Source organism: Lathyrus oleraceus, chromosome 2 (genome assembly GCF_024323335.1).
Source record: "Lathyrus oleraceus cultivar Zhongwan6 chromosome 2, CAAS_Psat_ZW6_1.0, whole genome shotgun sequence".
In the NCBI taxonomy this organism is placed as follows: Eukaryota; Viridiplantae; Streptophyta; class Magnoliopsida; order Fabales; family Fabaceae; genus Lathyrus; species Lathyrus oleraceus.
This window is the reverse complement of record NC_066580.1, coordinates 12,116,876-12,134,973: the sequence shown is the minus strand read 5'-3', so window position 1 is coordinate 12,134,973 and position 18,098 is coordinate 12,116,876. Positions and strand designations below refer to the sequence as shown.

Here is an 18,098-nt window from a genome sequence, read left to right as displayed (position 1 = left end):
GAGGATAACCTCTTTTATATAGAAAAAAACTTGACTCAAGAAGAAAACAATCAGTGGGCCTTTAAATATTTTAATCGATTAAAACATGTATTAAACGATTAACCAAAGCCAAAAAAAAATGGAAATATTTATTTTTGATGTCACTTAATCAATCATTAGTCTCCTTAATCAATTAAAAGATGTTACACTTTGATATAATCGATTAGAAAAAGGCTTAATCAATTAGCTAGTGTATTTTACCTTCCTAATTGTTTAAGCAATCTTCTAGTCAATTAAGCACTTGCCCGAATCAATTTTAAGAGGTTTTATCAAACGAGATGAGAAGTTTGAAATGATTGTGTATGTGTATATGCGTGTGTAAGTGTGTGTATGTGCGTGTGTGGGTGGGTGGGGGGGGGGGGGGGGGGGGGGGGGGGGGAGGGCATTACCTTAGTACCTCAAGACTTACTCTTATTTCATTTACAATTAATTGATCAAAACACGACAAAAATACTAAGTGCGGGATTAGACGAGCTTTCACACTTTCATATCTTAAAAACTTCATAACTTAAAGTTTCCTTGATTGATTAAATTTTTTATAACATATTCAACTAGAACTTGGAACATTTTCCTTAACGAGACTTGTGATATCTCTTTCTTATTCAAATGTCATCATCGAAAACCATTGAAAGAGTTGTTGTGATCAAAACCATTTGACAGTTTTCATCAACAAAATCATTTGACAGTTTTCATCATCAAAACCATTTGACAGTTTTCATCATCAAAATTTGATGATATTACTTGCACATCACATAGAATCATAAGGGATGCCGTAAGGTCAATTTCATTAATGTCAATCCTGAAGGTCAATTTGCATAAAAGCTTGTTACTCAGAACATATGTGGCAGATTCTTGGTTAAAAGAGGCATTTATTTGTTGTATTGCAGAGTTGATAAAACCCTTTTTAATTATCATGACCTTTTAATATGGGATAATTCTCATCATCTCTCTTTTTGGAGGTCAGTTATTGATAGAGTTAAATCTCAATTGTCTGATTTGAAATGTTGTAACTTATCAATGAGGGAGTGCTTAATCCTTCTTAATGTTGCCTTGTCTTTACTTCCATTTTATTTTCTTTCTTCTTTCAAGATTATCGTGGTTATAATTTCTCTTATCGAAACTATTTTTAAAAAAAAGTGTGTCTGTGGTAGGGGTGATTGTAGGGCTTGAAAGGTTCATTGAGACAAGGTGTGTTTATATCGTCGTCATGGAGGTCTTGATGTTGATAGAGGTAAGAAGTTTAGATTATCGTTTTTAGAAAAATGGTGTTGGAGACTAAAAAATGGAAGAGAGAGGTTTATGGACATAAATATGGTGAATAATTCTGGTATTCTGGCGGGTGGTAGTAAAGTGCTGGTGTGGTGTAAGAGTATTTTATTTATTAGAAGTGGAAATTTTAATGTTATATCTTTCTAGTTTGAGAGTTATCGTTTTAAACATATAGGTGATACATAGGGGTGGAAATATGTCAAACTACCTAACAAGACCTACGACATATCTTACACATGTCTAGGTCAAGTCACACTTTTTTAAATAGAAAAGGTTAAAGTTTTTTTTGTAAGTCTATTTGGTTAAGGTTGGACCTCGGGCCATAAAAAAACTTTTTAAACCTATCAGATTGATCTATTTAAATAAATATGAATAATTTTATTATTATTATTATTATTATTATTATTATTATTATTATTATTACAACAAGATTATATTGTATATTGTACTTTAAATTAAAATATAAAATAAAACTTAGTTATCTTGAAGAACTTACGGAAATGAGATGAAAACACCTTATAAACCTTATAAATTGTTTTCATAAATTTCTTTAAACAAATAATCTCACAAAACTTATCTAATTAAGTAAGTTTAGATAAGTAATCCAAACAAATTTTTAATATCATTGATCTTTTAGTTTTTTAGTTTATATAAATATTAATTGAATTGTTTATTTTCATATATTCAAATGAAATATACTTTTAAGTAGATTAACAGATCAATCTCATGTTTTAAAAAAAATCTATAATAAACTATAAATCAAACTTAAACTTGACAAATTTTAACTCAGTTCAATCTATTCTCAACTTTAATAAAGGAAAAAATAATATTCGCCGTGGATGAATGTTCTTTACTTATTAGGCTCCCTAGATTGGAAAGTTGGTTATTGATTTTTAGGTGAAGGTGACTGAGATGTGCATAGGAGAGGTGGGGGTGGGGTGGGGTGGGGGATATATAACCAAAAGAGAATGGTGTTGTTGAGGGTCCTAACAATAGATAATGAGTTTGGAATAAAATCTATTTTATCAACCATTTAAATTATTTAATTTAGTATTAATCAATTATATTATTTAATATATTTATAATGACATCTCATATTAAAACTAAGAATCTTCTTTCAATAAAAAAAAGGTAATACTAGATTTGATGAGATACTATAAATAAACACTCTCATCTTCTTTTAAGTGTTGCTTTTCAAAAAGAATTTTTAAATTTTATTTTCAAAATTCAAAGTAATATTTAACTTCTATAATTATAAAAAGTAAAAAATAAATAAATTAAAAAGAGAGTAATAATATTATAAAAATAATTGTTGCTTAATATTGTTTCCAAATCAAATCACATGACAGCTGTAACTTGTAGCACGATGTTGAATGAGATCACAAATTCACAACATTCAATTCAACTTTCATCCATTCGTTCATAGCCTCAAATAAAAATAAAAAACAAAATAATAAAATCAAAGTCGGTTGCAGAAACCAACAAATTTCTTATACACCAAACAGAATAACGTGTTTCAGTCTCAATTTTCTTGCCGCTAATCACTTCCCCACGCGCTCTTCACCACGCGCCCAATAACTAAACAACGTGGGAAACAACAAAGTCCTCGAATCACTCCTCTCTCTGCTACTTCTCTTCTCTCTCACGTTGCCACTCCATCAAGAAAACTCTCTCTCTCTCTCTCTCTCTCTCTCTCTCTCTCTCTCTCTCTCTCTCATTCATTCTGCTCCCACTGATATTATTACAAACGGTTGAGCCTTAAACAACTCACATCCGATTTTCATGTATTTCGGTATGTTCTCATTTATTACTTCATGCTTTCTCATCAATGAATTCACAATTTCTAGTAATTTTTCGATTATGCTGTTTTTTTGATAATCTAACAAACTTTTTTTGTTTCTGTATTGAATTGTGTTCTTTCTTCGGTTTTTCTTTTTTTAGCTGATTTTTTGTTTCTGCTGTCTGTCAGGATAACGTCGGACAGGTTCTTGGTTGGTGATTTACACGAACTAAAACCACTTCTTGGTTTCTTTTTGTTCTAGATTTGGTCCTTGTGTTTCAATTTGACCTTGTTGAATACTTCGCGATAGGACATTCTTATTGTTTGTAGATACATTTTCTGTCTGCATTTGGGTTTATCTGATTGATTTAGTATTACCAAGATGTCAAAATTTGAGGGTGTTATTGTATCTGATCAATTGCTTCAGAGCCAGTTTACACAGGTGGAACTTCGTACTCTAAAATCAAAAGTAAGTCCAATTCGTTATTCTGGTTAAGTTTCATGTTTTGCATGTTTTTTATTTTTACATATGTGGTTTTTCTTTGTGGTGGTGTAGTTTGTGTCTTTTAAGAATCAGAATGGGAAGGTTACATTTGGAGATTTATCATCTTTGATGATGAAGCTAAAGGCGTTTGTAGATATGTATAGTGAAGATGAGATTAGAGGGGTCTTGAATGAATCGGGCAATGATTTTGCCAATGATGTTGATTTTGAAGAATTCTTGAAGGTATGTAGTTTTATGGTTTTCTCTATTTTGTTTTTTATATCAATAGAAATAAATAGAAACATGTTTTGTTTGAACAGAAAACTAGATTCTAAAGTAATCAGATAAGTAGATGTTCATAAGAACACGAGAGATTGATCACGGAGTTTGTTCGACCAATTATGACTTTATCCGACAATGCTTATGGTTATAGACTACAAAGTTGTGTTTCAATGCTAGGAAAATGGTTAATGTGTTATAGAACATAATGCATGTTGCTTAATGTATGTATGTTACCTTTATGCAGGCTTATTTGAATTTGAGAAGCGAAGCTACAACGAAACAAGGTGGAAAGAAGCATTCCTCATCATTCCTTAAGGACACCGTAACTACTCTTCTTCACACGATTAGCCAATCAGAAAAAGCGTGTTATGTTGCTCACATAAACAGCTACCTCGGCGATGATCCATTTTTGAGTCAATATCTTCCTTTGAATCCGGCTACGAATGATCTATTTGATCTTTCAAAAGATGGCATTCTTCTGTGGTATATAAGCAGGGTCTGCTGATTTTCGTGTTATACTTATGTCTATACTAGACTTTAACGTAATGCCAGTTTTGATATATGTCGTTGTTATTGCAGTAAGCTTATTAATGTTGCTGTGCCTGGGACTATAGACGAGCGAGCCATCAATACGAAACGAAATCTTACTCTTTGGGAGAGAAATGAGAATCATACTCTATGCTTAAATTCGGCTAAGGCTATTGGCTGCACAGTGGTTAACATTGGAACACAGGACTTAGTTGAAGGAAGAGTGAGTTTTTGCAAATAATCTTCTATTGATATTTACTCTAGGTTCTTTATAGTCTTGTGACATTACTGTTTGGTTGTTTATGTTGCAGCCTCATCTTGTTCTAGGATTGATTTCCCAAATCATAAAGGTAACACACTTAAACTTTATAGCATCATTTACATTTTTTCCTTTGGTTTAGTTTATTTGAATTTGCTTATATGTTGCTTATCGCTTTCCGGTAATTTCAGATCCAACTTCTGGCCGATCTTAGCCTTAAGAAGACGCCTCAACTTGTGGAATTGGTTGACGATAGCCAAGTAATGAGATGTGCAACTTTTTTCTTGTTAAATATTTAATCCATTCCAATTAAATCAATTTTTTTATTACTTACTAATTTTATTTTGTATTGGTCTCAGGACATTGAAGAGCTTCTTAATTTGTCTCCCGAAAAGGTTCTCTTAAAATGGATGAATTTTCATCTCCAGAGGGGAGGATACGAGAAAACCGTCAAGAATTTTTCTTCTGATTTGAAGGTTTATATATGAACACTTATTTAATAACATTTTTATTGTTAGGAATGTTTTGTACTCTTTTAACTTTCTTACAATTTGATGGTTTTGCTTGTATTTATCAATGCTCAGAGATTCACAATTCAACAAATGTATTTCTACGAAGCGAGTTTTTCTTTAATTCGTTGGATTTATGAGCATTTTGTCTCTATAATTTGACATTGAATCGAGAGATTATCAATTCAAAATCCTTATGTGATTTTTGCCATTACATTTACAGAATGGAGAGGCTTATGCGTATCTTCTTAATGTCCTTGCTCCCGAACATTGCAATCCGTCCACCTTAGATACTAAAGATGCCAACGATAGAGCAAATCTTGTGCTTGAGCATGCAGAGAAAGTGGGCTGCAAAAGATACCTAAACTCGAGAGATATTACCGAGGGTACCTCAAATCTTAATCTCGCATTTGTCGCACAGTTATTTCATCACAGGTATTAAATTGTATGACTAATTTTATTCGTTATGTTTATTCCTTTCTGCACAATAACTTCATCACAGGTATGAAATAGATTGTGTAACTAATTTTACTACACAATACAGGAGTGGCCTATCGACAGATACTAAAAAGATGTCGTACGCTGAGATGATGACAGAAGATGTGCAAACATGTAGAGAAGAGAGATGCTTCAGGATGTGGATCAATAGTCTTGGAATTTCTACTCGTGTAAATAATCTATTTGAGGATGTTCGAAACGGGTACGTATTATTTCATGTTCCTTCACCTAAAATCATCGTAACTCAAAGCTCTTCTTATGTATATATTCAAATTTCTTTTATGTTTTTTATTTGCGTAGATGGATACTTCTCGAAGTTCTAGACAAGATTTTTCCAGGATCGGTTAACTGGAAACAGGCGACAAGACCTCCAATAAGAATGCCATTCAGAAAAGTCGAGAACTGCAATCAGGTCATAAAAGTCAGTAAACAACTGAAATTCTCTCTAGTCAATGTAGCTGGCAATGACATCGTGCAAGGAAATAAGAAGCTAATTCTTGGTATTTGAATCATCAACTAGTACTGTATTGCGCGTGTTGCGGAAAGGAAACAAACTCGGTCTTCATAGTGTAATGATAATTTTTGTTCTATTTTTTCAGCTTTACTGTGGCAGTTGATGAGATTCACAATGCTTCAACTGTTGAAAATTTTGCGATCTCATTCCCAAGGAAAGGAGATCAGTGATACCGATATCTTGAAATGGGCAAACAAAAAAGTGAATAGCATTGGCAGAACATCTCACATTCAGAGTTTCAAGGTTTTTTTATTAGTATTCTCTTTTATTTCAAGTTTTTCAAGTTAAGTATGCGCGACACCAAAAACCTTAAATGATGATTTATTTGATAGTGTGACACTATTTTCAAATGCAATTTTATGTACAACAGGATAAAAGCATATCAAGTGGATTATTTTTCCTTGAACTTCTGAGTGCCGTAGAGCCAAGGGTTGTCAATTGGAACCTAGTCACCAAGGGTGAAAGTGGTATGATTCCATGCAAATGCAATAGTTACCATTGAGTTTGGCTGAATTTTAGAGACAAATAGATGAAAATTTGTTATATTTTTTTTCTATTTTTATCGTCACTCAATCTCCTATTTGGTCTAGGAACTATAACTATCATTTTCTGCTATTTTTATAGTTCATGGACCAAATAAGAGAAGATATGATAGTTAAGGGACTAAATTGAATGTTTACTCGTTATCATTTTGGTGAATTGAATTAATTTGTGGTTGCTTCTGAAATTATAGATGATGAAAAGAAGTTGAATGCCACCTATATAATCAGTGTCGCTCGAAAGCTTGGTTGTTCCATATATTTACTACCCGAGGATATCATGGAGGTATAGTTCCAACCACCAGTGTGTTTCTTTCGTATTTCATACTCAAGTTCATACACGTTACATCATCGAACATTACATTATCGTTTCGAAGTTGTGGTTAACTTTTTGTTGAACTTATGACAGGTTAATCAGAAGATGATTCTGACTCTAGCAGCTAGTATAATGTATTGGAGTCTCCAACAACAGACCGAAGATGCGGATTCATTTCCTTCACCTGTTAGCACTGTCACTGACGTAACACCTGAAGCTTCCCCTGCCCCTTCCGTTTGCGGTGACGATGAAACATATTCCTCCCTTACCGGTGATTTCTCCAACTTGAGTGTTGACGATACCACTTCCGATACAACAGTCTCTTCACAGCTCGAGTTTGATGGCGGAGTTGTCGAAGATGAGTTATTTTGAGTTCAGTTTGCAAGACTTCCATTTCACAGCATGCATGGGATAATGTTTTTGTTAGAACCAGAATGGATATGTATAATAGCAAAGGTTGAGACAAAACTCAAACTACATGGTAAAGATGTTACATGAGTAATGTACAAACATATAGAATAGAATAGATGTGAATAATATGTACAAAAATTTATTGTTCTTTGGAGAGAGGAATGATAAATGAGAGGCAAAATAATGAGAGATGAACAAGGATTAATGTAGGTAGGAAGTTAATTAAACCAAATGTTTTATAAATTAGTTCATGTAGATGTCACATTTGTTTGTAATTTCTATTTATACACAACCAACCAAATCCTGTCACGTGGAAAGTCTCTAGTCGATACATATTGAGCTGCTAAAGTTGAGTACAAAAATATTTTAAATTTACTAAGATTGCTTTGTTGGACAATTAAATTAAAAGCATATCAAAATTTTCAATTTAAAGTTAAACGAATTAATCTTGATGATTAAGAATCAATCTTTTTTATTGATCATTTTTCTTATTCTATATCTTTTATTCAGGTGAAACAATTACTTCTTGGTTGTAAGATGATTATATACTACACAGAGAATTGAAAGAAAAAAAAATCCAATTGAAAGTAAGAGAAAAGAGAGATTCTAGAAAAAGAAGAATTGATTGTTGTGCAAGATGCATTCTAAATGTTTGTTATAATGTGTTAATCACAACTGTGATTTTTAAAATTATATAATGCTACTACAAAACTTGTTATTCTTTCATCATACAAATGAAATAGAGATCATCTTTTTATTTATAGATGAGATTGTTTGCAATCTAAGTAATCATAAAATAACCAACTCAACTAAAACTCAATTAAGTCAATCTTCTTCGACTCTGTCGACTCCTTCGACAGCTACATGCTTTGACAAGTTGTATTTGAGTTTCTGTCATATACAAAATATACAGACTCTGTTTGACATATGTTATTTCGACACTCACTAAAACACCTTTCAACACGCGTCTAATACAAACACATTATTTCAACTTTGACAGAAGAAATTACATATTTAACAACCACATAATTCATTGTGTCTAAGCTATATGCATTTATCAATGTTCTTAATCTCTTAAACAATTCGACTTGTACAATCTTCATCATTATATCTGCATATGATTCTCTGATTTGCAATGCTCCAGGCTCAACTTTCCATTTGTTATCTGCTATATCAGGTAATGGAATCTTGTTTCGATGTGTTTGCTTCTTCCGTGTGCTATGAGATTCTTTTCCAGATTTATAGCTGACATACTGTCGATCTTCATGGTCATTACTCCACGATTCTTCCCCTGTAATTTCGTCGACTAGATTCATCATTCATGTTGCTTGGCATGCACATAACGAACCTTCTATGTATTCGACTTCACATAATGATAAAGTTGTCACCCGTTTCTTTTTCGAACTCCATGCGACTGGCGCACAACCTAACATAAACACATATCCTGTTGTTGATTTTTTATCTTCAGTCGAATCTTTTATCAGTTGCAATATGAGTTCAGCTGGAGTCAAAGTTGGGTTGAAATCTTACATCTCAAATCTCTTGAGTATTTCGCCTGAATATCTTCTTTGGTGCGTCACCAAGCCTATACTACTCTTGTAGAATTCGATATCAAGGAAGTATGAGGGATTTCCCAAGTCTAACATTTCAAACTCTTTACTTAAGTCATGTTTGAAATCTTCGGTCTTCTTCTTGCAAATTCTTCTTATCAACAGGTCATCGACATAGAGACATAGTATAAGTAGTTCACTTATGCTTCTCCTAACATACACATCATGCTCGGTCGTGCACTTCTCCAACTTTTTCTCTCTTGGAAAGTCATCTATTTTCTTGTTCCAAGCTCTTGGAGTTTGTTTTAGAACGTTGCTTCAAGATGATTTTGGTTAATAGACAAGGGAATGATATGGGTAGCTTCACATCAAAGGAGTCGACATGCTTCATAGTTTTCTCAAACACATAAACTCCAAAATTCAGCTTTGCTTTTGTGCCTATTTGAAAGATAAGTTTAGTCAACGCAAAGGTTATACTTGAACTCTGATTTATGGGAGCTCAATTAGATTCACTAATCTTATTCAGAATAGCATGCTTCACACTCAATCTTCCACTAGAGAGTAATCATTTCTTTGGTCATTGTTTCACTTGCTCACCAGTTATTTCCTTAGCAATCTTGTCAATAGTGAGTGTCATACGGTGAACTGGACTTTTTTGTGGTTTTAATCGCAATGTCGCGGTTAGCAAGAGTCGCCACCGACTTTTCTTTTATCCAATAAGGAAAGGTGGAAAAGAACAGGAAAAACCTTAATTTAGATTTTGGGTTCGGGAGGTACATTATACAAAGGGAAGGTGTTAGCACCCTTTGTATCCATGGTTATCCATGGGCTCTTAATTGCTCGATCACTTATATTATTTTTGTCTAAAAAAAAGTGTTTGTGAATTGTTTAGAAAAATTGTTTTGAAAAGAGAATTTAACTTTGTAATGATTCTTGTATGAATGTATACAAAGTGATTATCTCGTTTAGTTTTGAAAATTGTTTAGAAAAATATAACTCGGTAATGATTCTAGTATGAATGTATACCAAGTGGTGATTTTCTGAAGGTATTTTGAAAGGTGTGAGGTGTGAAAAAATGTTTTAGGTTGTGAGCCAGCAATTAAGAGTTATACCGACCCAAGGTCTTTATGAGTATTTCCTATCCTTATGAGGGTAAAACTGTCCTTATTATTGAGAAATAAGTAGTTTTATCCTTTGGATGTAAAAGGGTCATCGTAGGGTCATCGATTGGTCATTGAAGGCAACAGTTACGAGGATACCTTAGCATTCGAAGGGACTATCATCTTTTAACCGTAGGCAACATCGGAGGGTCATCGAGGGACAAAGTTGTATATTCGAAGGCAACATCCGAGGGACTATAATTTATTTTATGATGATTTAACCGAAGGGTCTTTGCTAAGGGTATCCCCACGTTCGCGGGACATGACCGTAATATCGTAATCGTAAGGCAACAAAGAGAGGTCCAAGATCACTTATTCAAAGGCAAAGTTTTACAATTAATTATATAATTAGGATGAAACTCCACATTAAAATTATTAAAAATAATATATAAAAAAATTAATACATTATAAATTAATACATTAAAAATTAATTTAGGGTGAAACTCCACAAGGGTATCCCACAACTAAAGTGGAATACCTAGCCAATAACCTTTTCCTGGGATATGCGAACCTTTACGAAACTCAAAAAAAAAAGAAACATGTCAGAACACCAAATCAGGGTGCAATCGAAGATTACACCGGAGAAATATCACAACAATAAATAGGATAGGATGAATAATGCATGGCTATGATAAAACATAAAAAAAAAAGAATAGAAAAGTCAGCTACTGTCTCGTTCGCCTCTGCCTCGCCTAGCGAAGGCCAGGCGAATACTCGCCCCAGGCTCGCCTAGCGAGGTGCTAGCGAGCGGCCACGGATTTTGAATTTGAAAACAGCCCCATGTTAGGAACTTTGAATTTTATGGCATTTTATCACAGGAATAACATGGTCAAACATTCAGGGTATTCAGGCATATTTAAATTCCCATACGAAAGCAAATTATATATCAACATTTTATCATGATGCATTATATATGTAGATATGGCCAATTGAAAGTATAAACAATAGAGATACGCAAACCTGTTTGCCAATTCAAGGTTGAAGGGATTGACCACTTGTAGTATCGGAATAAGTTAGGCAGCGGGAATTGGACGGCGATGGCTTCGGTGCAGATGGGCTGCCTTCAGGGTTTCTTTACTCTGAATTCTCCGGGTAGGCAGGGTTCCTATGCCAAAACTTCTATTCGTTCTTCTCTGTTCTCCTCCTCTTTTTTTTTCAGTGAATCTCCCAGTGTAACTCCAAGTGTCCTTTCCTCTACTGAAACTTCAGTATTTATAGACTGATTTCGTGGGTAATGGGCTTGGAATGAGGGAGACCCAAGTCCAAAATAATTTGTTATATTTTATTTATTTATTTTAATTATTTAATTAATTAATTAATTAATTAATTAATTAATTAATTAATTAAAAAAAAAAATTCTTTTTTTTTTATTTTTTTTTTATTACTGAAGTGCTGGTATTTATAGTGATAATGGTGACCTAATGGGCTCAGAATGAAGCCCGAAATTTTTGTTGTCTGTCAGCTTCGTTAGGCGAGCGCGTAGCGAACAGGCCAGTTTGGGCCATTTTCTGGATTGGGCCATCCGTGAGCTGGGCCTTTGTTTCTTCAAGATCAGTGTTATATATGAGTCGGAATGCCTTGCAAAATGTCTTGAAATATTAATGGGCAAATTTTGGGGTATGACAGCTGCCCCTGTTCAATATTCTTGGACCGAGAGAGTTAGAATGGTGTGTACGCCATTCGTGGTCTGGAGGTGGAAGATTATTGAACACTAGAATGCCCCAAAAATTTGCACTTGAGAATCGACAGTTGGTCTTGATGGAGATGGGCTTAAAGGTGTCATCCGGGAGGTTTGATGACGAAAGCTTCAGATCGCGCCGTATATTAGGCCAATTTGAAGACATGGGTGCCACACTGGGTCGTACGTTAGACCGTATAATGAGTCATCCATTAGGCTGCCGACTTCGCTGGGGAGTCGGAGTGTGTCATATGCTGTTGGGGATAAAGGGTCAGAATGGACCATACGCTAGATCGTATCTGAGTTGCAGAATGAGCCGTACGTTAGGCTGAATCTGATGACGAAAGGGGTAGTCGTACGTTAGACTACACTTCAGAAATGTACCGTACGTTAGGTAGCATCTGAGGGTTGTAAGATCCAAACGGGTCGTACGTTAGACCGCGTTGGAGTTGCTGGAGTTCAGAATGGATCGTACGCTAGATCGTATCTGAGTTGCAGAATGAGCCGTACGTTAGGCTGTATCCGAAGAAGAAAGTAGTCGTACGCTAGACTACACCCCTGAACGTACCGTACGCTAGGCAGTATCCGAGGATTTGAAGGTCCAAATGGGTCGTACGTTAGACCGCATTGGAGTTGCTGAAGAAGTCATATGTTGGGCTGAATCAGAATGAACCGTACGTTAGGCTGTATCTGATAACCTGTATATGTTGTACTTGCAATAAATGTCTGGGATGGGCTTAAAGATGCCATCATTAGGAGGATATCGAAGTGTTGTCAGAATGAATGTTCCCATGAACTGTATTTGAAATATGTATCTGAATCTTGAATGTGATTGATAAAGGTGTCTGTCTGAATGAACCTTTTATTTTGACTATATCAGGAGGATAAATAACCTGCAAAGAAAAGTTAGCTTCATGCTATGTCATGATGCATGAGATGTTTCGTGTTATGCTAAAATAAATGTGAATGTTGTATGCATGCGTATGCTGTGAAAGGATGTAATGAATGAGCTATGCGTATGAGAAGTTCTGCTTGGGGACTCTACTGGGGAAAATAAATCCCCATCTACTGATTTGAGACATTTGTGTCGATGACCCTTTCTCGGCTGGGGATGCTTGATTTCTGTCTGATGGTGGAAATATTCAGCAGAGTCGGGCTGGAGATGGATGAGATGATCAGCCTGTCTGGCGATGCCGACCTCTGTTGGGGAATAGCTGGCTGTGCCGGGGAATACTGCCAATTTCTTCTGGGAAAAATAGGCTTGCTGGGGAAGAGAATTGGTAGCGGATTCATTGGAAGCATGGTTAGACCTTATCCTCGATCCTGAAGTCTTGTAGTAATTGCTATTGCTATTCTATGCATGTATTTTGGTAAACATTGGTCATATTCAAATGCATATATTAATTCAAATTAAATCAATGGACGTTTACGCAAACAAAACAGAAAAAGAAAAAACAAAAGCATCTTTTGAAAGAAGGTTGTATTGATTTTGAAAGAAGGCCTATAAACAGGCAATTTGTGTACAAGGAGACAGAAATCCTAGTAAGAGGAAATTGTCGAAAACAAAGAGAAAGCTATGTGGAAGAAGTCCTATTGATTTTAAGTCTACTACTGTCATTATGTCTTCAAGCATCTCATCCCCTGCTGTCGGATGGAAGTGATTGGCTTGTTCAGTCCCTTGAACTTGGATGAAGTTGACTAAGAACGGGACATAGTCATACGCTTTAATCCCTAATTTTTGCCTGGACCGCCTTTTCAGGTTTTCAGTCCACCAGGATACCCTTTTTTGCCCAAGCCGCCTTTTCAGGTTTTCGACTTGCCGGGTGTACATTTTTTTTATATATCCCTAATTTTTGCCCGAACCCTTTTGGTTCGCCGGGATGCCCTTACTTTTGCCTAGATACGTCGATCTAGCGGGTCTCTTTTATGCGTAGTATTTTTTAACTATGTCCGCGTTCACGGGATGTGGGAAGTCTTCACCATCCATTGTAGCGAGTATCATGGCTCCACCTGAGAATACCTTCTTAACTACAAATGGCCCTTCGTATGTGGGAGTCCATTTGCCTCTGGGGTCAGTTTGTGGTAGGATGATGCGTTTGATTACCAAGTCACCAATTTGATACACTTGTCTCTTGACCTTTTTGTTGAATGCCCTGGTCATGCGCTTCTGATATATCTGCCCGTGACATACAGCCGCAAGTCTCTTCTCATCCATCAAATTTATCTGATCGAGTCGAGTCTGAATCCATTCGTCTTCGTCTAAGCCCGCCTCTTTCATGATCCTTAGAGAGGGAATCTGAACCTCTACTGGTAAAACGGCTTCCATTCCATAGACTAAAGAGAAAGGAGTTGCCCCTGTCGAAGTTTGTACCGAAGTACGATAACCATGAAGAGCAAATGGTAACATCTCATGCCAGTCTTTGTATGTTACCGTCATCTTTTGTATAATCTTCTTAATATTCTTATTAGCCGCTTCTACAGCGCCGTTCATCTTTGGCCGGTACGGAGAAGAGTTATGGTGTTTTATTTTGAACTGCGTGCAGAGTTCAGTAATCATCTTGTTGTTCAAATTAGTGCCATTGTCAGTGATAATCCTCTCAGGGACGCCGTATCGGCAGATGAGGTTGTTCTTGATGAATCGTGCCACCACATTCTTAGTAACAAAAGCAAATGAGGCTGCCTCCACCCACTTTGTGAAGTAATCAATAGCAACAAGGATGAAACGATGTCCATTAGAGGCGGTAAGTTTAATTTCGCCAATCACATCAATGCCCCACATTGCAAAGGGCCACGGCGCGGTCAACACGTTTAATGGAGCAGGAGGCACATGTACTTTATCCGCATAGATCTGGCACTTATGACAAGTTCTGGAGTGATGGTGGCAATCAGTTTCCATGGTAGACCAATAATACCCTGACCTCAGAATCTTCTTGGCCATTGTATGTCCACTAGAATGAGTCCCAAAGATACCGTCGTGCATGTCTTCCATAATCTTCTCTGATTCCTTTCTATCCACACAGCGAAGCAAAGTCGAATCATGGTTACGTTTGTACAATATTCCATTACTCAAAAAGAATTTAGCGGAGAACTTCCTCAGAAATTTCCTGTCATTGATGGATGTCCCTTCAGGGTATTCTTGAGCTTCTAAATATCTTTTTATCTCGTGGTACCAAGGCTTCTCTTCTACTTCATCAGCGTTAAGTTCATAACAATATGCTGGTTCGTCTAGTCGTTCAATGGTAATCCGGGGAGCTTCATTGTCCCATCTGACTCTGAACATAGATGACATGGTAGCTAATGCGTCTGCCAACTGGTTCTCCTCTCGTGGAATATATTCGAATGTGATCTCTTCAAAGTATGGGATTAATGTCAACACCCGTTCTCGATAAGGGATGAGATTCGGATGTTTAGTGTCCCATTCTCCTTTGACCTGACTGATTACCAAGGCTGAGTCTCCGTACACCTTCAAGAACTTGATTCTTAGGTCTATAGCAGCTCTGAGTCCCAAAATACACGCTTCATACTCAGCCATATTGTTGGTGCATTCAAAACATAGTCTAGCGGTGAAAGGCGTATGGCCACCCTTAGGGGAAATGATCACGACGCCAATACCGTTGCCCAATGCGTTAGACGATCCATCAAAAACCATAGTCCATCGGGATCCCACTTCGGGTCCTTCCTCTGGTCCAGGTTCTTCATAATCAGTAACAAGCATGACATCCTCATCTGGGAACTCAAAATTCATAGACTGATAATCATTCACTGCCTGATGAGCCAAATGATCAGCTAGCACGCTTCCTTTGATTGCTTTTTGGGTGGTATACTGGATATCATACTCTGTTAAAATCATCTGCCATCTTGCTATTCTTCCGGAGAGGGCGGGTTTCTCAAATATGTATTTGATAGGATCCATCTTAGAAATCAACAAAGTGGTGTGATTCAACATATACTGTCTTAGTCGGCGAGCAGCCCAGGCCAAAGCACAGCAAGCTTTCTCGGGCTGTGAGTATCTTGTTTCACAGTCGGTACCTTTTGCTAAGGCAGTATATGGCATGCTCTTTTCGACCAGACTCGTCATGTTGCCCCAACACACCTCATTGAATTTTCTAACACGGTCAAATACGTAATTAAAGGTCTTCCTTCAACTGGTGGCATCGGAACTGGAGGTTCTTGGCGATATTTCCTGATTTTGTCATAAGCTTCTTGGCATTCATCATTCCATACCATCTCTTGATTTTGTCTCAGTAATTTGAAGATGGGTTTGCAGGTAGCAGTCAAGTGTGGAATGAATCGGGCAATGTAATTCGAGTGCCCCAAGAAACCTCTGACTTCTTTCTTGTTTATTTCAGTACCCAGATTTACAATTTCAATTGATTCCTCATGCGGCTGTATAGTCTTTTCTTCTTGCAGTAGTCGGGCAAGTTCTCCAGGGACTTCACAATCTTCCTCGCTTCCATCCTCGGCTTGGTAGATCGGATTTTCAAAGTCATAATGAACAGTAGCAGAGTCATTACCAACAGGATCCAGAGTGGATATGGATCGGCAAATTGTTACGTGAGTGTGTGCAAGAAACATAGCTTGTTTGAAAAATGACAGGAAAGATAAAGAGCGCAATATTTGAATGCAAAAAGTCCATTGATCTATTGAATATGAATATGCTTATGAAAATGACAAACCCCTAACAAATTAGCCATTGTGCCTCGGGCATAGACACAATGCTTTAAGAAGTTTGATTGTAAAAGAAAATTAAAATTCGCAATTCTAGAATAAACAATAACAATTACTCCTGACTAAAGGAAATCGGGATAATGTCTTCAGTCTTCCAATTGTTGAGTCCGTCACCAATTGTTGGGAAAATCCAGCTATCCAAGTCGCAATCACTATCAGCATCTTCCATAGCATTAATCTGATTTTTGACTATCTTTCCAAAGTTAAACCCCAGGCCAGCTTTATCAGACTTGTACGGTACATTGATCAGTTGACCCCAACCAGCACGATCACCATTTTCAATTGCGGCTTGAGCATCTTTCAGAGAGATCATGACAGGGGGAGCACGAACAACCTTGGGCACAAGGGGAGTTGGCTTAAGGACAGGACTGGGTGGAGGAACCACTTCAAATGACTGAGAAGGAGTCTCAAAGAATTCACCATCCATCTCGACGTATTTGAAGGCTTGCACACTACTGACAATATACTCTTCTTCTCCACATACAGTGACAACCATGCCTGCTATTGGATACTTCAGCTTTTGATGAAGCGACGAAGCTACCGCACCTGCCCCATGGATCCAAGGGCGCCCCAACAAGCAGGAGTAGGCGGGACGAATGTCCATCACGTGAAAGGTAGTGTTGAAGACTTGAGGTCCTATCTTGATAGGGAGAACCACTTCACCATAGACAACACTCTTCGCACCATCGTAAGCACGCACCACAACATCACTAGGTTTCAGTTCAATGCCTTTGTAGTCAAATTTATCGAGTTCAGCTTTCGGGAGCACATTCAAGGAAGAGCCGTTGTCGATCAACACGTGAGCCAGGGTGATCCCCTCGCACTCGATGGAGATATGCAGAGCTTTATTGTGATTCTTTCCCGCTGGTGTCAGGTCAGCATCGGAAAAGCCTAGGCCATTGTCAACAGTCAAATTAGCAACATAATGTTCGAATTGATCGACGGATGTTTCTTGAGGCACATGAGCGGTCTTCAAGAATTTCATCAATGCATTGGCATGGGATTCAGAGGATAATAACAAGGACAACATTGAGATTTTAGACGGAGTATGCCCCAATTGTTCCACTACATCAAAATCGCTCTTACGGATGATTTTCAGCATCTCTTCCATTTCCTGTTTGGCAACATCTTCAGAAGTAACTTCGACCGATGTCTCTGACTGAGGAGGATGGACTGGTCTTTTTCCTCGAATTTCGGGAGCGGGAGGTGAGATTTCTGGGGAGTAGATCCTTCCACTTCGAGTAACTTTACTAGTCCCCACAATATCATTAGGATTAGCAGAACTACCAACTTGCTTTATGCCATGGATGTAAACGTCGCCTCCATAGTTCCACGAAATAGCTTTGCTGGAGGAATATGGCACGGGGCCAGGTGCGGTAATAATCAGGGGAGCCACTTTGGGCTCAGCGGTAATCTTCACAGGCACTCTAGTAGCGGTAATCTTCACTGGAGCTTTGGACCTAGCAATCACAGATACCTCTTCAATAGAGTTGTCCACCTTAGGAACCCTTTCAAATAGAATTGTACGATCATCCATCAGCCGTTGAATGCCGT

The 18,098-nt window shown here is 37.0% G+C and overlaps 1 protein-coding gene across 1 annotated transcript; it reads left to right on the top strand.

The window, feature by feature from the left end:
• Window positions 1-2,897: 2,897 nt before the first annotated feature.
• LOC127117637 (fimbrin-1) lies at window positions 2,898-7,737 on the top strand. Its single transcript, XM_051047713.1, has 15 exons — window positions 2,898-3,100; window positions 3,278-3,557; window positions 3,645-3,815; window positions 4,099-4,337; window positions 4,434-4,605; window positions 4,694-4,732; window positions 4,833-4,901; window positions 5,001-5,117; window positions 5,374-5,585; window positions 5,695-5,850; window positions 5,949-6,148; window positions 6,248-6,405; window positions 6,533-6,629; window positions 6,896-6,987; window positions 7,111-7,737. Exons 2-15 carry the CDS (start codon window positions 3,471-3,473, stop codon window positions 7,387-7,389), a joined length of 2,088 nt encoding a protein of 695 aa, XP_050903670.1. The 5' UTR covers window positions 2,898-3,100; window positions 3,278-3,470; the 3' UTR covers window positions 7,390-7,737.
• Window positions 7,738-18,098: the final 10,361 nt, after the last annotated feature.